The 23534-nt window shown below is 45.5% G+C and overlaps 1 protein-coding gene across 1 annotated transcript in view; it reads right to left on the bottom strand.

The window, feature by feature from the left end:
• Positions 1-23534, bottom strand: part of LOC115481399 (histone deacetylase 5-like) — a 189923-nt gene that overhangs the window by 156963 nt on the left and 9426 nt on the right. The window contains exon 2 of the mRNA XM_030220486.1: positions 9571-9775. Within this exon, the coding sequence (XP_030076346.1) occupies positions 9571-9592 (22 nt within the window). The 5' untranslated portion in view covers positions 9593-9775. The remainder of the gene's footprint in view (positions 1-9570; positions 9776-23534) is intronic.

Here is a 23534-nt window from a genome sequence, read left to right as displayed (position 1 = left end):
GCGACTGGTAATCCAGGACAGTTAACATTTCTGCCCTGGGCTCTTCCTCCATCTCTAACTTAAATGAGATGGCAGAAACCACCTCCCTGACAAAAATGATGAAAGAGATCCTCAGGTATAGATTTACATCTGAGGTGTGGAGGGATCAGAAAGTATCCCATAAAGACTCTTCCTCCAAGAAGTAATGAAGGTCCTCTTCTGAGTCCCATGAATGGTCCCATTCAGACTCCTCACCATTCTCAGGTTGGGCTGAGCCCATCTGTGCCTGCCTCAGCTCAATGGAACCATGTCCACACTCCGAAGAGCGCAGAGGTATAGCCTTACCCTCAAACTCCAAAACAGCTTCCTCCCCCAATGTTGAGAGTGGCACTGTATGTATTGATGTTGATGTCAACACCCTTCAAGGTGCCTGCATCAAAACTTTATGCACAGGAATGGATGGAGCCTCAGGAAAGATCTAGAGCGGATCCACAGCTGGTGCAAGCGCCCTAGATGCCTGAGCAATTTGCAGCTGCAGCATCTGTGCCAGCTCCTCCTTGAGCACATCTTGAAACCGCTCATCAGAGGATTCAGCAAAGGCGGGGGAAATGGGCAGACTAAGAAGGCACTGGTGCTGAACTGGTAGCGGGGACCTAGCCGCCCAGAGTCTTGCGCACTGGCACCTCTTCCAAAGAGGTAGAGCGCTCTTCCTGGTCCCAGCACTTCTCAGATACCGAACATACCGATGCCCTGGCACTTTGCAATGAGGATCGATGCCTATGCTTCTTGGGCTTCCCCTGATGCTCAAAATTGTGGTCCTTCGGTGCCGATGAGGACAACATTAAACCCATATATGTCCTCGGTGTCGAGTCCAATGCTGACCAGTCCCGGGGCCTACTCTCAGTGCCTGATGTCAAGAAAGGTGGAGACCTTCTTGATGCCGATGCACTCTCAGTGGATATTGAAGTCTTGGCAGACATTGAGGTTGATGCACAGATCTTCAAGGAACCCAAAAAAAGTCTCTCCTGTTGCACCTGCCTCGCACTCCGTGTCCTCAACTGCATTTTTAAACAGACAGAGCAAGAGATATTCTCATGGTTAGGCCCAAGGCACCCAACGCATCAAGAGTGCCGAGCCTTCATGGAAATTACCCAATTACATTGGGCACACCTTTTGAAGCCACTGGGGGGGGGGGGGGGGGGGGGGGGGGAAGTCTTCTGGGACATCAAGAACAGAAATGTGGCCAAATTAAACTCCTCAATTGTGAACAGTAAAAAAGGGGCAGAATTCAAACTGAGGTCAGTGCTCCAGTCTAAACAGGCCTAGCAAAACTCAAGAAAAAGAAATTAAACCTTAAGAGCCAAAAAAACTATTAAAATTAAAGGGAAACAAAATAAAAACAATGAAGAAATGAAAAATACTATAAAAAAAGTGGAAAAAAAACACCCGCACAGGAAGGCACTGTGAACAAGACAGAGAAAATAAGTACTCTGAGGAGAATACAATGATGCATCCTCCCTGCTCTGCGCAAAAACTAAGACTGATGAACCCATGCTTGCGTGTCAGGCAAGAAGGCACCGGTGCATGCAGTGTGATAGGACTTTCTAGTAGTATCACACTGGGCATAAGTTAAAAATCGCTAGTCAGCGTCCACACCGGGCTCCATCAGATGACGTCACCCAGCTGTGAGAATATAACGGCCTGCTTGTCCTAGAAGAAAACAGAGTTCTCCTTTAAAAAGATCAGAAACAGCTAAGCCCCCTCCACTGCCAACATCTCTCCCATCCGTGTACAGTCACCATGGAAATGCTTCAAGCATTGGCACCAGCTTTTCTGGTTTTGTTCACGACTCACTTCTCTTTTGGGAAAGGGAACTCTTGAGCAGTCTCCTGGAGAGCCCTTTCAGAGCCAAATAGATGAAATGAGGATATTACCCCGCCCCAAAGGAAAAATATTTCCAGACCTAACACTGCTAGCAAACGACCAACTTCTGTCTCCTCAGAAACATGATTTTAAGAGGAAATACTTAAGAACAGCCATACTGGGTCAGACCAGTGGTCCATCTAGTCCTGTATCCTGTTTCCAACAGTGGCCAAGCCAGGTCACAAGTATCTGGTAGAAACCCAAATAGTGAAAACATTCCATGTTACCAATCCCAGGGCAAGCAGTAGCTTCCCCATGTGCCTCAATAGCAGACTAAAATGAACCTATTACAACATAAGCCCACTAAACTAGCAAAGAAAGAGTTCAATGATACAAATACCAAGGGGTGTTACAGGGCAGAAACAAGGCGTCACAGTACTGAACTGCAGGAGATGCTGCAGGGCGGAACAGAGGTATATCAACAGAGCTTTCTATGTGTCAGCGTGGGAAGGACAGAGGTACATTAGAGTCCGACCAAACCCAGAATTTTTGGTTTCTGCCGAAATCGAATCCGCAACTGAAATTGGCCACTCTGTTCTGGCAGAAACTGAAATCATAAACAAAGATTCCACTCCCCACACACCGGTAGGCCCTACGTTAGGAAGCCCTGACAGTCTAGTGGTCTCTTTGGGGGCAGGAACGAACCCCACTCATTCCTTTCCCCATGCGGCTCCAACCACAAAATGGCTGCCGGGACCTCCCACAGCAGTCTCACGAGGCTACTGTTGGAAGTCTGTGCAGCCATTTCTACTGGAGCGGGGGCAGGAACGAGTGAGGGTCATTTCTGCCCCCAAAGAGACACTAGACCACCAGGAATTCCTAAGGGAATAAAGTTGAACGCTACACAAAGTTCACACTAAACTGGCAGAAAGAAAGAAAGAAAGCAGGGGTGTTTCCTCAGGTCATCTCCTCCTCCTCTGCAGTCAGCAATGGCAGTGATCACAGCCACAGACAGGACTCAACTACTGGACCAGGCAGACAGTAGTAACTGCTGCCAGATCGCAGCATTTCTAGCCCAGGCTGGTGGCAGCACAGGTTAGGTGCAGGATGCTGTGGTGGAGCCTGCCAAAAAAAGGGAAAGCAGATGCAACCTTTCCAAATGAGCCTGGCCGCAGCAGCGATCACTGGGAGCAGTGAGGAAGCAGAAACAGGGATTTTAAGTATCTGCTTATTCCCTGACTAGTCTGCACATGCAAGTGGTTGTTAAAGAAAGCATGGGCTTGCTATCTATGTCAACATTTTGGTGACACACTGGCCGTGAACTGCTGGCTGAGAAGAAGGTGCTGCAGGGCAGCAGAGGTCATGTGCAGGAGTTGGAGAACTGGAACAGCTGGCATCACTGGCAAAGTCACAGGGACAGTTCATGTTCTTGTCCCTAATCAATGCCACATTTGTTTGGCCAGAAGCCAAACAGTTATTTACTAACATATGAAAAAAGGAGAAGATACCAAAATACCTTCTCCAGCATCCACGGCTTAGAACTGCAAACATAGTGGTGTGAATTTCTCTACCTCGGGTACTAACATCTCTTCTAGGAACTTGCCTTTCTGCATTTCAGATGAGCAGAGAATCTTTTCTCTCTAGAGAGCATGCCCACCCCCATCCTCTGTATTTAGGCACAGAGTCACTTACATTATCCAAACACCAACTAAATACTTACTTCCTGGAATTGACTGGAGGGGCACTGAGACCATGAAAACCATCCTCTTCCTGCATGCTCACCCCTAACTGGGCAAATTCTACCTCAAGCATCTCCCGGGAGCCCAACGTCACACCTTTGCTAGAACAGCCTGGAAACTGCAAAGCAGACTGCTGAGCTTTATAGTTGCTCCACCATAGAACCCTTTCATCTTACTGGTTCTGGTAATTGGTCACAGCAGATCCAGGGTGATGGGGGAGAAGTATAGGACAAACAGATGGACACAGCTGCAAGGTGAGCCAGCTTTTGGAAGTGTGCACAAGCATGCTACATGGAAGACACAGGTTCACGTGTGTGCTGGGAACAGGTGGAAGTGACAGAGATGAGGCCCAAGCTCTGGTAACTGCCTTGCAGAGATGCACGGATTCCTAACAGTGCAAGTCTTGAGTTGGTGGATGACATCTGTGGCTTACAGCATATAATGGATCAGTAGCCAGTCCCCACATCCCAAACTTGGGCTCTTTTCCTCTGCTTTGGCCCTGAACCATCCCTCAGGAAGGGATGCCTCTGACTAGAATACCCTGCAGTTTGGTGGCCTGCGTCAGAGACCTCCTCCATTAAGGCAGGCTCGAGGTGCAAGGGCTTATTCTCAAACACCAGAGAGGGAGAAAAGGCCACCAAAGCACTTGAAAAGATCAGCAGCAGCCCGGTTCAGCCAAACATGTTTTCATTTAACATGTATGCTAGTCCACGCATGCATAATAAATACAAGCGTTCTTAGACATCCTTCATTGTAACTAATACTTGGATCAGATATACATCTAAGGTATAATCTGCCTGGCAGGCACATGACAGTCAAGTTTCTAACAGCCACCTCCTCTGAAAGGAGCAGGTCCTAATGCCTAAACAGCCTTCCCACAGCATCTGCTCTAGACACCAAAATATTGGGAGGATAAATCCTGCCACTTCCTTCTGGTGAGCTTTGGGGTTCTGGGCAGTGTAGGTGAGAGTCAGGAATGTGGAGGGGGGGCAGGGGGAGGGAATAAGATGTTTTCTCTGCCTAGAATTGAAGACAGCTGAGAGAGAGAGGGAGGGGATGGGGGGGCAGTGGAAGAGAGAGAGACACACACAGACAGACAGGATAAAGCTTGGGGAGGGGAGCAGTGAGAGAGAAAGCGAGACCAGACAGGAAAAAGGCTGGGGAGGGGCAGTGAGAAAGAGAAAAAGAGACAGACAGGAAAAAGCCTGGGGGGGGGGGGGGTAGCAGTGAGAGACAGAAAGAGACAGGATTGTGGGGGGGCAGAGAGAGTGAGAAAGAGACAGGAAAAAAGGCTGGGGGGGCAGTGAGAGAGAGAAAAAGAGCCAGACAGACCGGAAAAAACCTGGGGAGGGGGCAGTGAGAGAGAGAAAGAGCCAGACAGACCGGAAAAAGCCTGGGGAGGGCAGTGAGAGAGAGACAGACAGACAGGAAAAAGCCTGGGGGGGGGGGGTAGCAGTGAGAGACAGAAAGAGACAGGATTGTGGGGGGCAGAGAGAGTGAGAAAGAGAGACAGGAAAAAGCCTGGGGGGGGGGGGGCAGTGAGAGAGAGAAAGAGCCACAGACCAGAAAAAGCCTGGAGGGGGCAAAGAGAGAAAGAGCCACAGACAGGAAAAAGCCCAGGGGGGAGAGCAGTGAGAGAGAGAAAGAGCCACAGACATGAAAAAGCCTGGGGGGGGGGGAGCAGTGAGAGAGAGAAAGAGCCACAGACAGTAAAAAGCCTGGGGGGGCAGTGAAAGAGAAAGAGAAAGACAGGAAAAGGCCTGGGGGGGGGGGGCAGTGAGAGAGAGAAAGAGCCACAGACAGGAAAAAGCCTGGGGGGGGGGGGGGCAGTGAGAGAGAGAAAGAGCCACAGACAGGAAAAAGCCTGGGGGGGGGGCAGTGAGAGAGAGAAAGAAAGAGCCACAGACAGGAAAAAGCCTGGGGGGGGGGCAGTGAGAGAGAAAAAGAAAGAGCCACAGACAGGAAAAAGCCTGGGGGGGGGGGGGGGGCAGTGAGAGAGAGAAAGAAAGAGCCACAGACAGAAAAAAGCCTGGGGGGGGGGGAGCAGTGAGAGAGAGAAAGAGCCACAGACAGGAAAAAGCCTGGGGGGGGGGGAGCAGTGAGAGAGAGAAAGAGCCACAGACAGGAAAACGCCTGGGGGGGGGGAGCAGTGAGAGAGAGAAAGAGCCACAGACAGGAAAACGACTGTGGGGGGGGGGGGGGGGGCAGTGAGAGAGAGAGAAAGAGACAGACAGGAAAAAGCCCGGGGGGGGGGGCAGTGAGAGAGACAGAAAGAGCCACAGACAGGAAAAGGCCTGGGGGGGGGGGGCAGTGAGAGAGAGAGAAAGAAAGAGCCACAGACAGAAAAAAGCCTGGGGGGGGGGGAGCAGTGAGAGAGAGAAAGAGCCACAGACAGGAAAAAGCCTGGGGGGGGGGGGGGAGCAGTGAGAGAGAGAAAGAGCCACAGACAGGAAAACGCCTGGGGGGGGGGGGGAGCAGTGAGAGAGAGAAAGAGCCACAGACAGGAAAACGCCTGGAGGGGGAGCAGTGAGAGAGAGAAAGAGCCACAGACAGGAAAACGCCTGTGGGGGGGGGGGGCAGTGAGAGAGAGAAAGAGCCACAGACAGGAAACGCCTGTGGGGGGGGGGGGGGGCAGTGAGAGAGAGAAAGAGACAGACAGGAAAAAGCCCGGGGGGGGGGGGGCAGTGAGAGAGACAGAAAGAGCCACAGACAGGAAAAGGCTTGGGGGGGGGGGCAGTGAGAGAGAGAAAGAAAGAGCCACAGACAGAAAAAAGCCTGGGGGGGGGGAGCAGTGAGAGAGAGAAAGAGCCACAGACAGGAAAAGCCTGGGGGGGGGGAGCAGTGAGAGAGAGAAAGAGCCACAGACAGGAAAACGCCTGTGGGGGGGGGGGGGGCAGTGAGAGAGAGAAAGAGACAGACAGGAAAAAGCCCGGGGGGGGGGGGGGGCAGTGAGAGAGAGAAAGAGCCACAGACAGGAAAAAGCCTGGAGGGGGAGCAGTGAGAGAGAGAAAGAGCCACAGACAGGAAAAAGCCTGGAGGGGGAGCAGTGAGAGAGAGAAAGAGCCACAGACAGGAAAAAGCCTGGGGGGGGGGAGCAGTGAGAGAAAGAAAGAGACAGACAGGAAAAAGCCTGGGGGGGGGGGAGCAGTGAGAGAAAGAGACAGACAGGAAAAAGTCTGGGGGGGGGGAGCAGTGAGAGACAGAAAGAGACAAACATGAAAAAGCCTGGGGGGGAGCAGTGAGAGAAAGAGACAGACAGGATTGTGGGGGGCAGAGAGAGTGAGACAGAACGGATAAAGCCAGGGGATGGGAAAGAGAAAGAGCAACAGCGCGCCTGGGGGTTTGGGCAATGAGAGACAGACAGGATAAAGCTTGGGAGGGGGAAGAGGGGGGGAGAGACAGAGAAGCCTGTGTGGGAGGTAGTATGAACAAGAGAGGCTGGTGGGAGACCCCGGATTTGGTGATTACTGAAACAATTAAGGAAATGCCCTTTGCTTCATCTATCAGTGGTGTGCTGTCACATAGCTGAGAGCATGCTTTGGGAAGGGAGAGACTGCTGGTTGTGCCAGTGATTTGCAGAGATACCTAAGGGACTGATTTATCAGTTTCTTTGCCCACAGACACAAAACAGGAAGAGAGCCTTAGTAAGTCAGTTTCTAAAAGTTGCTACTGTCTGAGAGGGGATTCCGCCCCCACTCCCCACTGTGGACAATGTTGGAGGAGTGGGGAAGGAGAAGAGAGATGTCTCTGCTGGCTCCTAAACTGAATGAAAATGTGTCAGTTCTACTCTATAACCTAACTAGTGTAGGGACACATCAAAATGGCAGGCCTTCAACCTTCCCCTACCACCAGAAGCACATCCTACTTCAGCCACAAAGTTTACAGGTATTGGTACACTGCACAGCCCCTGAACGATAGTAGGAAGTGCAATCTACAGGTGTGCATACACATGCAGAAACGTGTCATCTTTACACTCCATTATAAAAACCTTTCTTCAGTAAAAAAAAATATTAAGGAATCATTTTGGTTGGAGGTGCAGAGATAACATCTTGCAAAAATGTTGCTCATCTGTTTTGTGGTGCGTGAAAGCATGTGTCTATCCATATATCTACATACAGATTCAAACAAACATATACGCAGGGGGAACGATCACTCTCCCTCTGGTGCCTGAAGACTGACACAGACTATTTTCAAAAAAAAAAAAAAAAAAAAAAAAAAAAACACTCTTTGCAGAGCTTCCCTTTGAAAATTCCACAGTGACCCATGCACACTTTGCCATATGTCACCCCTTATCCCTGTTAGGAAAAAAAACACATGCACTGTACACAATCTCCCTAATTCTATAAAGTTGCACACCCAACTTTGCAAACAGTACACAAAACTGCACACGTAATTTATAAAATAAGGTCAGTTAACTTAATATCTATTAGCAGCTTGTTAGTTTAACAACAAAACAGCACATAACTGCCCTAGTCTGCACATGCAAATTCTAGAGCACACAACTGCAAAGAGGATGTGGACCTGGGCAGGTTAGGGGAATGCACAGGATATAGAATACCTACAGTTAGGCACACAAACCTTACAGCAGTGCTTACCTCAAGTTAAGGGCATAAATGCATATACTTATGCTAGTATTCTATAAGTGGCGATTTTGCATGCAGTTGCTGTTTCAGAATCGATGCTCAGCTTCTTGCCTAGCTTTAAGCGATCTTTTGACAATTACTCCTAATGTGTGCAGGTCTCTCCTGCAAAGTAGGGAGGTATTTCCATGTGGAAATCCCTTTGAACACTGCCCCTAGCAGTTAGCACCAACAGAATCCTCACCGCCAGAACAGTCAAGCTGTTCCCTTCCCACCCCCACTAGACACAACTGCAGTTCTGCACCCTGAACGTGAAGCAAGAGGAATCCGCTTGGCTGGGATCCCCAAGTCAGTAACACTGTGCAGCGTTAAGATTTTAATGAAACAGTACTCTAGTCCCCTACACCAATACCCAGTTACCATGCCATAATTCCAATCAAAGTCTTTAAAAAAAAAAAAAAAAACTGCACCGGATGGGGTCCAGGAAATGCAGCACTGCACAGAACACGTTCAATGAATCCGATGTGCGAGCAGCTAATCCCCAGGACAGACACAGATGAGAAGACCTCGTCTGGTGGTTAGACTGCCTCCTGGCAGAGGCGGGTAGGCCGACATGAACTGAGCAATTCAAAGATGCTCTAAGGTTACCAAATTACAAGTTACACTAAAAGAAGCAGGCCAAGGAATACTCTACCCGTCTACATTGCAAACACCCATTTATAAGAGATAGCACCACCTGAGGGGGCTGGTGTTTAGAAGAGGAGCATCATTTTAAAGCTTAAGCTACAATTTCCCAATTATGTGGGGGAGGCAGGCAGCGTGTTAACGCTGACAATATGGAGTGGAGGAGTGGCCTAGTGGTTACAGCACCGGTCTTGCAATTCAGAGGTGGCCGGTTCAAATCCCACTGCTGCTCCTTGTGATCTTGGGCAAGTCACTTAACCCTCCATTGCCTCAGGTACAAACTTAGATTGTGAGCCCTCCTGGGACAGAGAAATATCCAGTGTACACTCACCTTGAGCTACTACTGAAAAAGGTGTCAACAAAATCTAAATAAATAAATATAAATTCTTTTGCAATTTCAGTCCTGCTGTTTACCTGCAGTATTGGTAAGAGACCATCTTCAGAGCATAAGCTTCTCACTTAAATCAGGTGCTCATTGCCCAGCCAGTATCTTTGTCCTTTTATGCTGTATTCCTGCCTACAGTTTCCTGAAAACTAACTTTTAAATAGACTAGGAACATCGCAAGAGATGGGGGCATCCTGTGGCAGGAGGCTGATCTCCAATATCCACTCGCTACCCTCACAAACACAACCTCTCTCCTTCACTGCGACAAATCAAGAGAGCAGAGAAGCGAACTCCCCTTGCAACCTTCCTCTGCTCTGTGTGGACGCCAAAAGGTTCTTACCGGACTCGTTCGGGGAGCTCATGCCGCTGCTGCTCCAGGGAGTGAGCTGCTGTCCAAAGAGGTGATGGGGGCGACGGGTCCTACCAAAAGCCCCTTCCCACTCAGTGAGTTCAGGTGGTGGCAAAGCAGCTGGTGATCGCAGGTGCAACTCTACTGGCAACGCTCGGATTTAGGCATCGCTCACTACAAAGTGACTGCAACACACCTAGAACACAAAGACAATTCACTTAGGAAATAATGGAACTGTGAGATTTTTGAGAAATGGGAGTTCAGTCAGCAGCTTCTTAACTACAGAGAAAAGGAAGAACCTACATGCGAGAGAACAGGAAATCAAGACAGCTAGAAAGCTCACAGGAGCATCAGAAGAATGATCACTCACTCTGCTCATCTGTACACACCAGGTACCAGAAGGAGCCATTCAAGCACTAGAACATAGGAACTGTCATATTGGGTCAGACTGAAGATCCATCTAGCCCAGGTCAAGTAACTGGCAGGATCCCAAAATGTAGCAAGATGCCATGCTACTTAGCCCAGGGATAAGCAGTGACTTTCCTTAGGTGTACCTTAATAATGGTTAAGGACTTTTCCTCCGGGAATTTGTCCAAAGCTTTTTTTTAAGGCCAGCTACATTAATTGCTCTTACCACATCCTCCTTCAACAAGTTCCATAGCTCAACTAAACCCAAAACTGTTCACTAGTTAATAGTAGGCTTCCTTTTCTGAAGTAGGCTGTGAAAGCTAATAGATTTCTAGCTGTTTCCCCTCAACAACACAATTTTAAAATCATATTTTCAGCTGCAAACCTCATTGCCTCCCCCTCCCCTCCAACCACTGATAAATAAAACAAGTCCCACTGTTCATGAAATAAGTAGCTTAAAAACTTGGCAAGGTGCAGACAAGAGGATGCGAGTTCAAATTCAGACCTAGCAGGATGGAAACTACTAACCATGTTCCCTATACAAAGCTCAGAGTTCACCTAAGATTTGGGGCAGCACTTCAGAATTATTATTATTATTTTATTTTACATCACAGAACAGAACAACATGTTGTGACCGGTTAAGTCTGAAGGTTGCAAACAGGGTATTTTGGATGTGGCTCACTGAAACTGAACTGAAAAAAGTCAGCAAGGAGAGGTGACTGACCTTGACTGTGCCGTGTGTCACTGTGCTAAAGAACATGCATACACATGAACATGCCAGAAACAGCCCCAAGAGCGTCCATGTCCACAGCAGAGGCACCAAGCTTTTAATACCCCTCCAGCCTCCCAACAGCGTCTCTGCCACTACACACAGGATGCAATAGTGTGCGGGTACCGGTAAAAAGTTTGAGGGAGCCCTTAAGAATTCCCACATTAACTCTGTTTTAGCTGGTTAACACTTTCACACCCATTCTCCGCCCATGGCATGCCCCCTTAAAAATATATTTTTTAAAATAGCTAAATGTGCCAGTTAGCATGCACAAACAGGTAAAATACCACAAAATGATTTAACACGTTTTGCAGTACCGTTTGTCCCCACGCTAAGCATACGTTAAGACTTAACACCCTTCAGTAAATGGGCCCTTTAAATGAATCCAATCCCATTCAAATTTAACCCCTCCCCACCCCATTAATTCAGTTGCCCACAACCCTCTGAATATTGTCAGTGCCAGAAGTTTTAACTACTTCAATCTGGATGGTGCAAGGTCGCCCAGCGCTGTCCTCAGTCACTGCTGAGAGGGAGTGGATGTCACAGGGCCACGGCAAAGCTGTTGTTCGCGAAGGTCACTGCACTTACAGTAGCAACTGCCCATAGTAAACAGAAACTTAAACAATGATGGCAGAAGACAGTCATACAGCCTGTCCAGTCTGCCCACCCAAAACCAACAGCTCAGTATCTCTGAGATTCTTCCTTGCTTTTTTTGAATTCAGGTACTGTCCTAGTCTCCATCATTCTATACATTGCTCCTTCAGGATTTTGGCACAAAATAAAATTCTGCATAGTTTTATTTATAATCTTTTTATGCAGAATTCTCCAATTTCAAGGCCTGACTCCTCCACCAGAGCTGAAATCCCCACTCCACCTTTTCCTCTCCTCAGGTTCCACCCTATCTCTCCCAACTGTAGTTTTTCCTCACTCCCCCCCCCCCCCCCCCCCCAAGCCTTCCTTATCCCTCTTCTCAAGCTCTCCAACTGTGAGCAAGACCCCTAAATCTAATAGCCACTGATTACTCATCTATGCAAGCTTCTGCATCTTCCATGTGGTTCCCCATTTCAACACTTTCTCCTCTAAAGGTTGGCTTGCCAAGGCCCCAGGCTCCACTGGGACTGCTTTTAAATCTACTGGAGGAGTAGCATAGTGGTTTGTGCAGTGGACTTTGATCCTGGGGAACTGAATTCGATTCCCACTGCAGCTCCTTGTGACTCTGGGCAAGTCACTTAACCCTCCATTGCCCCTGGTACAAAATAAGTACCTGAATATATGTAAACCGCTTTGAATGTGGTTGCAAAAACCTCAGAAAGGCGGTATATCACGTCCCAGTTCCCTTTCTTGAAGAGCTCGCCCAAATGGTTCTGCTCTTCCTCTACTGCTGCATTTGTGCTTCCAGCTTCTGAGGAAATCACCATCTTGTCTTCCGTGAGTAAGGGATGTATTTCGATATACAAAATCCTGCAGATCTATATGGCATTGATGCAAAATATTCATCCTACTCCTAGCTGCAACCTCAAAGTCATCGAACAAGAGGTAGAACATTATTGGAACATGTCTAATGGCGAGGATAATTGCTAAATATATCTAGGCACTGCAGAGCCTGTGGCTCAAGCAACCATTATCATATTGTGACATTATTTCCTTCCTCAAGGCCCCTAATTCTCTCTGCCCCCCAATATCTCCCCCTCCCATACACATACCTAACCTCTCCTCCTTTCTCCCCCTTTGAACATATTCTCACCTGCTCTTCATGCACAACCCTTCCCCTCCTCCACAGGCACATACCCCAAAATCACCCTTCTATTCCACCCCCCCCAAAGCTGGTTCCCCATAACCTTCATTGATACCTTGAGGTTTGCTGTTCCCCAACCCCATGGAACACTACCAAGCTTGCTATGTTCCTACACCTACTCCCACGGCACACCACAAAACTTGCTCTGCTCCCATACCCTCCCCAATACCCCTAAGCATGCTCTCTCTGCTTAACCTGCTCCAGAAACCCTCACACTCCCTATGCCGGCACTTGCCCCAGTCTGGTACATCTTCCCACCCTGGCCCAACTGCGTGGCAAGAGGCGGCAGCACACTGTGCACTTCAGGCTGCATCTTCCTCCTCTGCTGTCCTAGACCCCACTGTTCATTTGACCTGCAGGACTGTACGGCAGCTCACATGGTTCAAATAAGCAGTTCAGGATAGGACAACAAAGGAAGATGACGCAGGCCACTGTGCACCATGCACCACCTACTCTTGCTACACAATCAGAGCATGTGTGAGACACAAAGAGCTGCCAGTAGCATAAAGTCTACAAATATGCAGTTGCACAGAATTCCACCCCGAGTTTTTTTTTTGTTACATTTGTACCCCGCACTTTCCCACTCATGGCAGGCTCAATGCGGCAGGCAATGGAGGGTTAAGTGACTTGCCCAGAGTCACAAGGAGCTGCCTGCGCCGGGAATCGAACTCAGTTCCTCAGTTCCCCAGGACCAAAGTCCACCACCCTAACCACTAGGCCACTCCTCCACTCCCCTTTCAGTAAAGAAATACTTCCTTAAATTATGTGGTTTTTTTTTGTACAGCACTATGTATGTCTAGTGGCGCTAGGAAATGATAAGTAATAGTAGATTACTCCTGGGTCTGTTCCCTTTCATATTAATTTGTGGCCCCTTTTTTCCAGAGCCTCCTTTCCATAAAAGAAAAAAAATTAAAAAAAAAGAGACTTCCACTCCCATATTTTTATGCCTTGAAGGTATTCAAATGAGTCTAGCATATTTCCCCAACTCCTGCATTTCTTGGAAAGTATACATATTGAGATCTTTAAGTCTGTCCCCATACGCTTTATGATGAAGACCATCAATCATTTTAGTAGCCACCCTCTGGACCAACTCCAATCTGTTTATATCTTTTTGAAGGTCTGGTCTCCAGAACTGTACATGGGACTCTGAATGAGGTCTCACTACAGACATATACAGAGGCATTAGCATCTCCTTTTTCTTGCTGCCCATTCCTCTCCCTATGCACCAAAGCATCCTTCTGGCCTTTGTCATCATCTTTTCTACCGGTTTGACCACCTTAAGATCATCACACCCAAGTCCTGCTCCTCTTTCATGCACAGTACTTCACTTCATAAACTGTACCTCTCCCTAGGGCCATGATGGCGAACCTATGACACGCGTGTCAGTACTGACACGCTTAGCCATTTTCGGTGACACGCGGCCGCATGTGGCCGCATACAGAGAAGCAGCGGCGTTCCCCGGGGCGGATCGCCGATGCGTCTGCCCCCCAGGTGCAGCGCGACCTCCCCCCCCCCCGGCAAAATCACCCCCCCCCCGGTGCATGTTTACCCGCTGGGGGGGTGCCGTGTGCGCTCCTATTGGCTCCCTCCGAGTCCTCCGCTTGTTCCCTCCATGCTGCTCCCTCTGCCCCGGCTCCTGCACGGCCGTTAGGGGATCTTTGACCTCACTTCCGGCCGGTGGAGCAGAGAGCAGCAGAATGCCGTGGGGGACGCATCTCTGGGGGCCCTGTGATCGCCATTACCACATAACCACAGCAACCATCATCCAATCTACTGTTCTGGGGTGTCGTGGATTTCTAATTGACCATCATTGCTGAGATAGGTGAGGGGGAGGCTGGGAGAGGCGAGGGCATGTGCTATGGGTGCCGTTTCCCGCCATTAGAAATAGCGGCAGCCATCTTAATTTACATAAGGTGGTCAGTTAGGCTAGTTAACCCCTAATTGCCTGCAGGGCTAACAGGCTATCTATAATTCTATCTTCTGTCACTGCCCCCCTGATGGAGAACCCAAAAAATAAAAAACCAAGGTTAAGTAAAGGAAGTGGTAGTAGCAGTAGCCGACCCTTTCAAGAGACATGGACCAAGATGTATGGCATTATAGAAAACAATGGCAGATCATTTTGCGTTCTATGTACTGAAACGGTAGTAAGCAGAAAGTGGAATATAAATAGACATTTTGAAACTAATCATTCCTAGCTCTTGAAAAAAAGTGAGGATGAAAGGAAGGAATACATTTCCAGGCAGCTACACTTTTATAAGAGCCAATGTAAGTCCATCCTTAAATTTGTAAAAGGTTCTACAAATTTAACATCTGCAAGTTTGAGCATTGCTCACTCCATAGCTCAGCATGGAAAAGCACTCAGTGAGGGAGAATTTATTAAAGAAACTCTCCTAAGATGTGCACCAGTTCTATTTCACGATATGCAGAATAAAGATGCAATTATTAAGAGAATATCTGAGTTACCAGGAAATTTGGAGTGCCTGGATCCGATTACCAGACACTTTTAGCACCCTGAAAAATATAGCAACGGCTTTACTCACAATTTTTCCCTCTACGTAGTTTTGTGAAACCTTATTCTCAGCGTTAAATAATATCAAAACCAACAAAAGAAACAGATTGAAAGATGAAGTTAGTAGTGCTTGCTTGGGCTTGAAGTGTACAAAATACCAACCTTCAATTGAAGATTTAGCCAATGAAATTCAGCAACAAAAAAGTCACTAATAGGCAGATTAGTTAAAGAATTCCCCCTCCCCCTCACTTATCTTAGTTCACGGCACCCCACACAAGTTAAATAATATCAAGACCAACAAAAGAAACCGACTGACAGATGAACAAAGAAGTCACTAAGCAGGTAAGTTAAATAAATAGGTTTTGGTTTATTAAATACAGTTATATATTACAATTATACATTTTTGTTATTTAAACTATAAATATCGCGAAATTATGTTTTTTTTTCTCGAAGTGACACACCACCCGAGTTATGCTCGGTTTTTTGGCGAATTTTGACACACCAAGCTCAAAAGGTTGCCCATCACTGCCCTAGGGTTTCAATAGCCTAAATGCATGACCCTGCATTTTAGCATTAAATCTTAGCTCCAACACATCAGACCATGGGTATCAAACTACGATCCTGGAGGGCTGAAAGCCAGTCAGGTTTTCAGGATGGTTAATTGTAATATTTATATATGATTTTCAACAACATATCAGACTCATTGATCAAGCTTTACTGGAGTGGACAAGGTGCATATGTGAACTATGGTTATTGAGTTTTCCTCAGACCAATCAGTGTGATTGGAAGGAACATATCAATGTCAATGAACTTTGAGAAATCTGTTCAGATTTATTGTTAGATTTACATCAATTTCAGCTTTTCAGATTCTGTGAATTTTTAACCTAGTCTGTATTATTGTCACCCTTGCGTGAGGTTGAGAAAGCTTTTATGATTTTCATCACAATATGCACAGATGATTCCCAGGGTGATTAATGAGAGTAGGTTATTTAAATGGTTTTGCGAGGACAATTATTGTATAGAGATGAACACTGGAATCAACAATTAATATAGGTAAGAAATGGGAATGAGATATTTGCATGCACTGCCTCTATTCAATGCAAATGTGTCTCACGGATATTCACTGGGATACCTTGAAATACATAATGCTGCTTCACAGCCCTCCATTCTGACAACCCTACTCTAGACCATTCCTCAAGCTTCACAAGACCCCTCCTCGAATTACCTACAACTCCCAGGATGTCTGTTGCAGATTCTGGTACCACCTGCAAAAAGGCACTTAAAAAGATATATTGAGAACTGTGTTTTGCATATCTTTCACATTTCATCTAGATTTAATATTTAGTGGGGGTTTTTTTTGAAAATTAAGTTTTTATTGAAGGTTTATAACAAAAAAACCAAAAACACAATACAAACCTCAAAAGGTATACTCCAACAGTCAAACGGTAAGCATACTAGTATCATCCAATAACAGATACTTATTCCAGTAAACCATTCCTAACCCTAACCCCCCCCCCACACACACACACACACGCCTGCTGTGCAAACTTGGAGCACTCTGTGGATCCCCCCCCCCCCCCCCAGAACTAACCCTAAATACATCCCTCCCCCCCTTAAGTGTCTCTCAGTAACAGATCCAGATGTATTTAGTTTTATATATATTGTTTACTACACTAATGTTGCTCACCAGTTATCAGTAGTGATAAACTAATAAATATACATAAATACCGCACATTTCAAAATCTATACATTATATCAATTTTTAAAAACAATAAAAAGAAAAACTAGAATTACAAATCAGAAGAAAATAATATATTTATTACATTTGTATCCCACATTTTCCCACCGATTTGTAGGCTCAATGTGGCTTACATAGTACCGGAAAGGCCTTTGCAGGCTCCAGTGTGAACAAATACAGGGTGATGTTGTGGTAAGATCAAGTTCATGTGGCACAGCCACATCGGGGAATCGGAGAACGGAAGAGTTGTGTTATGTCCATTACGTGCTTTAGTTTGGTTGTGTTGCAGAGATTAGGCATTTAAGTTGGATCGGTAGGGTATGCCTTTTTAAACAGGTTGGTTTTTAGTGATTTCCGGAAGTTTAGGTGGTCATGCGTCGTTTTCAAGGCTTTTGGTAATGCGTTCCACAGTTGTGTGCTTATGTAGGAAAAACTAGATGTGACACAATAGGAAGGAATGGATAAGCCAAAATATAATACCAGGATCACTTTTCGAAATGTTTTCCGAAAATGCCAGTACGCAGACTCATCGGGCCACACGTCTGAGACAAGTGATTTTTATGTCTAGTTCTCCTATAGATAATGTTCCAAAATCTTTTACAGTAGATGCAGCTGAAATACTGTTCAGGAAAACTATTTGATCTCTTGGAGTGATTCTAGATCCAGTATTGAGTATGAAACCACAAGCGTCTAAGGTTGTTAGCATAGTGTTTCTTAAATTGAAAATTACCTCGGCGCCTAGGGCGCGAGTGCTGGTGAATGGACAAATATCACAGGTTTTTCTGATACTTAGAGGGACTCGGCAGGGATGCCCGTTGTCACTGTTATTTTTCGTGCTGACGTTAGATCCCCTCAATAGAGATATTATGGCAAATCCAGAGGTTAGGGGTAGTCAAATAGGTTCTTTTCACTTCAAAGTGGAGACATTTGCAGACGACCTTTTAGTGCGCTTGGCGAGTCCGAGGGAATCCCTTACAGCTCTCTTAGAAATATTTCATGAATATGGGGATTATGCAGGGTTTCGCCTTAACCTCGATAAATCGGAGGCTCTGCCGTCCTCGTTGCAGCTTCAAAAAGATTGGGGAAAGGTTTTCCCATTGAGATGGGCGGTGGATTCTTTTCAGTATCTCGGCATCCGTTTAGCAATGGATGTTGCATCCCTGTACTGGCTTAATATTGGGATTCTCATGGACAATACCAAGCGGTGGTTGGAGGAGTGGAGGGATCTTCCTTTATCCTTATTGGGCCGGATAAATCTGCTGAAGATGGTTCAGTTTCCACGATGGTTGTATGTTCTACAATCAATCCCGCTTAGGATTACAAAGAAGGACTTGAGAGGCCTGTATCGGTTATTTAGTGGTTTCTGTTGGGCAAAGAAAAAACTGAAGATGCGTTTGACAGTCATGATGGATGACTGGAGGAGGGGGGTATTGGTCTCCCCAAGCTGCAACAATACAACCAAGCATGCTTGTTGCGACATTTGGAAGACTGGTTTGGTCGAACACAGATTTACACACCAACAGATTTGGAAGATCTCTATTACGCACCATACAAAGTTTTCTCATTGCTACACTTGTCTGTGTCACAAACCCCCCCCCTCATTTGAAGAGGAGTTTGTTACTACGACCATTGCAGGAAATGTGGCGACTCCTGGCTGGGAGACTGGGAGCTAATCCCTCAGTGTCTGATCAGCTTACTATCAGGGGAAATGCATCTTTTCACCCAGGCATGGATAATCTGATATTTGTTGAGTGGGAAAGGCGAGGTATTTCACTTCTAGAACAGGTGTTGGAAGGGGAGGGAGCATTGATTCCTTATGAGAGGTTACAGGACCAAGTGGGGCACCACTGGAGGAATCAATTTGCTTACGAGCAACTCAAGCATTATGTTACATCACTGGATGGGATGCAGTTGGGAATGCACTTGGGGGATAGGGTCCGGGAGTTTTTTTTTTCAAGAGGTTGAGATCAGAGGCCTGTCTGTTTCGGGTCTTCGTCGTGCTAGAGCTAATATTTTTTATGCCGTAAGCTTAGCCTGGTAGCCAAAAAAGTAATTTTGCAATATTGGACATCCTCAGACCCTCTGGCATTTTGGCACTGGCAAAACCAGGTGCATATGCTGGCCAGCTGGGAGGCTAAAGAGGTCAGAGGTTCCCACATACGTAAACAATTATGTTTGAAGATTTGGAATTCTTATCTGCAAATATTGAGTCCACAGGGTCGCAGCCTTCTTATTAATAACATATAGGACTGGTAGGCCTTGTTTTGCAGAGTCACTCGGTGTTGTAGGGTTTGGGGACTCATCATGGGATATTACAATGGGTTAGATGAGGAAGGGGACAAATTATTAGTATGGTCATATGAACGGCGGCGGGGTGGGGAGGGATTTATTCATAAGAGTGATAAGTTTTGGATCTAGGTCTGGGGAGCTAATAGTTAACAGAAGGGTCTCTTGTTCAAGCTGGTTTTTCTATGTAAGCTTTATAATAATAATATTCAGTAACACACATACTTGCACTCGTCTAATAAGTGGGAGGGGGATGGGGTGGGATGGGGAGAAAATGGTTACAAAACTGGATAATAATTCTATTGTCTTGTACTAGTTCAGTTTTCACCAGAAAGTGGTGTTTGCCATTCTTGCAGTTTATGCCTATTGTATGTTAATTCTGTCGAATCACCAATAAAATTGTTGAAACATAAATTGAAAATTACTAGACAGCTGAAAGATTACTTCTCAGGAAAAGTTTTGGACAGTTGTCTAAAGTATAGTGATGCTGCATTTTGACTACTGTAATGCCTTATATATTAGTTTACCTAAAAATGCTTTACACTCGATGCAAGTGGCTCAGAATACTATAGCACAAGTCTTGTTAGGGTTAAAGAGATTTAAACATGTTACCCCCGCTTTGATGACGTTGCATTGGCTTGCCCGTGACTTTTAGAATTCAGTATAAGATTTTAAAGTGTCGATTGATAAGATTTCTCCAGTCATTGCTTCTAGTTTGCATATACACCAACCCATTAGGACAATTTGATCTACTTCTAGTAATCTTTTAGATGTTCCTTCAAGTTGATTTATTTAGATGAGTTTAGAAACTATTTTTATGTTACTGGGCAGAAGCTTTGGAACTCTCTACCTTTTGAATTAAGAGCGATGAGAAATTTATCTGAATTCAAGAAGGATTTGAAAACTGTGCTGTTCCAGAGAGCTTTAACTATCAGTTAAGAAGTGAGTTATGAACTGATATTGATATATATTAATAAGAGAGTCCTCCCTGTCTTTGTATTTCATGTTGAGAATTCTGACTGTATATTTTCCTCCCCTCAGAATTGTACATGATGCAGGAAAACAGATAAATTTATTAGCCGCTGGTCATGCCCATGCGCTTGGAAGGAGTGGCATAGCCAGCGTAGATTCCTTACGGAAGACAGTGATCATTAGGACAACTGAGGTGGGAATGCTTTTCCAAAGTAGTAGGTCTTCAAGGATAATATGGATTTCTTAAATGAAGTCTCTAGTCTTATAAACAATGGTAAAACCAATTCAAAGAAAAGGGACCAATACATTGGAGTCAAGCCGAACACGACAGGGAAAAGGAATAACAAGTAATGTTGTGAGGCCTGAAGTGCCCACAAAAGGTACAGAGGGGATCGGCAGACTAGAGTAGAAAACCCAGTGAGTTACAGAGACATTTCTGAATGGATTCTACAAGACATTGGCCTCTCTCATATGAAGAAGGGTGATCTGATCAGGTTTTTCTTTTTTTGTTACCGAAAGTGACTTGACCATGTTCTGGATAATTTGTAATGTGAGGGGATTTGAGATCCTCAGAGGGAATTACAATAATCTAGGGTATGAATAAGAATGCCTACTCTCATTAAAGTTAGGTGCCAACTGTGCATATAAGTTTTGCAATACCAGCGTTTATGCGTAACCTAGAGATCCAGGCAAATTCTAAAACACGCATAACTTAATTGGCTTAAGCTAATTAGCATTGATAACAGCATTTAATGAGCACTAATTGGCAATAATTAGAATTTATACGCACAACTAAGCATATTTTATAATGCACTGCACCTAACACGTGCAGACAAAAGGGGGAGTGGTTTTAGGCGGGGAATGTTTCGTGGGCATTCCGAAATTTACATGCATAGCTATAGAATATGGCCCTCTGCACCTAAATCTATGTACTGGGATTTACGCCATGTTTTCGTTGGTGTAAATAGATGCATGTAATTTTAGGCGCTGGGTTATCAACTAAGCGTATTCTATATACTGTGTCTAAATGTAGGCGCCGCTTATAGAATACACTTAGCCAAAAATGTTTTTCGCGCTGATATTTTTTTAAATTCTTTTTTAAGGCACCATATACAGAATCCCCTCCATGTGGTATTCTATAACCTTATAGCATGCAACTCACTGCACGTCCCACATTTAGGCACAGAATCTGGGCATCTTGGCATCTTTTGGCAAAGCCTTTTTATCCAGCAGAATTTAACAAGCTGCTTGTATCTGTTTGAAAGCAAAAAAATGACTTCTTCAGTACATTTGAAAAACGTAAATCAAAGTTCGGTCGTCTACCCAAAGTGACACCCAAAACCTTGAACTTCCCTATCATCAAGAAATGGTGCATTAAACAGTGGTGGAGTATTTTCCCCAAAAGGAAATAACAGCATCTCTGTTTCTGCTATTCAAGAATGTAACACCAGCTGTAGAAGCTGGACCACTTATAGAATATTAGTTCCTACCTAAGTTCATTTTCAGCATCTTCCCACTTTGGGTAGATGCATACTAAAAGCAAAACAGAACCTTTTATGCTCAACTTCTCCACCCCCCCCCCCCTTCAAATCTTACAACCAAGCTTTGTAATAACCTAAACAAGGCTAGTGCCTACACAGCCAGCTGCCCATGTCCCCATGACTTTTGCTCAGTATGAGAGAAATCTCTGGAAAGATATGTCATGGATTTGATATATTGCCTTCCTGTGGTATAACCAAAGAAGCTTACAAGTACTTTCTCGATTCCTAATGGGTATACAATCTACGTTTTGTACCAGGAGCAAAGGAGGGTTAAATGACTTGCTCCAAGGTCACAAGGAGATTAAGTGGGACTTGAACCTGGTTCCCCAGATTCTCAGCCAGTTGTTCTAATCACTAGGCTACTTCTCTGCCCCTTAGGAAGCAACAGAAGGAAAAATATAGAGAAATAGAGTAAACCATAGACATGAGGGGGGTCTATACTGGCCTTACAACACCTCCCAAGTACATGGACATGACCAGCAGCTGAGAAATCATATTGGCTGGCACGCCGCTGTGCCCAACCATGAAGGATGAAAGAGGCATTGACAGGTGATGGTAGTGGTAGGGGATGACATCTGGGTAAGTCAGCAGGAGAAAGAGATAGTAACATAGTAAATGACGGCAGAAAAAGACCTGCATGGTCCATCCAGTCTGCCCTACAAGATAAACTCATATGTGCTACTTTTTGTGTATACCTTACCTTGATTTGTACCTGTCCTTTTCAGGGCACAAACCGTGTAAGTCTGCCCAGCACTATCCCCGCCTCCCGCTCTGCCACCCAATCTCGGCTAAGCTCCTTAGGATCCATTCCTTCTGAACAGGATTCCTTTATGTTTATCCCACGCGTGTTTGAATTCTGTTACCGTTTTCATTTCCACCACCTCCCGTGGGAGGGCATTCCAAGCATCCACTACTCTCTCCGTGAAAAAATACTTCCTGACATTTTTCTTGAGTCTGCCCCCCTTCAATCTCATTTCATGTCCTCTCGCTCTACCGCCTACGCACCTCCGGAAAAGGTTCGTTTGCGGATTAATACTTTTCAAATATTTGAACGTCTGTATCATATCACCCCTGTTTCTCCTTTCTTCCAGAGTATACATGTTCAGAGATCTTTCATGAAGACCCAAAAACAAATTTTAGGAAGTTCAAATTCTCCCTAAACTGGCATTATTGACAGCAAGCAATAAATGATATCCCCACAAATACTGATGTGTTCAAGAGTGTTTTTTTTTTTTTTGAAATGGAGGAAAAGCCTCAAATCCAAAGGGACTGTTCCGTCGTTGGTACTCACAACATAAGGGAGGTCCCTTAAATCATCACGGGCAAAAAAATCTCCTGTATCAGAAGTAAAGCAACTGTACTCTCATAACCGTGTATTCCTACTGAACGGTTAAGAAAAATGCACTTATCTCACAAATGCAGTCAAAATGACACCTCCCACGGCCCTACCACGGTGTCATTTTGACTGCGTTTGTGAGATAAGTGCATTTTTCTTAACCGTTCAGTAGGAATACACGGTTATGAGAGTACAGTTGCTTTACTTCTGATACAGGAGGTTTTTTTGCCCGTGATGATTTAAGGGACCTCCCTTATGTTGTGAGTACCAACGACGGAGCAGTCCCTTTGGATTTGAGGCTTTTCCTCCATTTCAGAAAAAAAAAAAACACTCTTGAACACATCAATATTTGTGGGGATATCATTTATTGCTTATCAGTATATGATCCTGTGATATCCTTGATAGCTCTGTTTTGTAATTTAGCCGAGTCTAATTATTGACAGCAACACAGGGGGGGCGGGATCATGGAGAATTACTCCTGCTAGTCAGAAATTTCCTCCATCCTATTTCTTTTTTCTCCCTGTTTGTCAGAAATACAATACTCTCTAAAATGTCTAGAGTCTAGCACCAAACACCACATCTGTTGCATAAAATGTTAACC

Source organism: Microcaecilia unicolor, chromosome 12 (genome assembly GCF_901765095.1).
Source record: "Microcaecilia unicolor chromosome 12, aMicUni1.1, whole genome shotgun sequence".
Classification (NCBI taxonomy): domain Eukaryota; kingdom Metazoa; phylum Chordata; class Amphibia; order Gymnophiona; family Siphonopidae; genus Microcaecilia; species Microcaecilia unicolor.
Note: the sequence above shows the minus strand (reverse complement) of the source record. Positions and strands in the feature narration are given on the sequence as shown.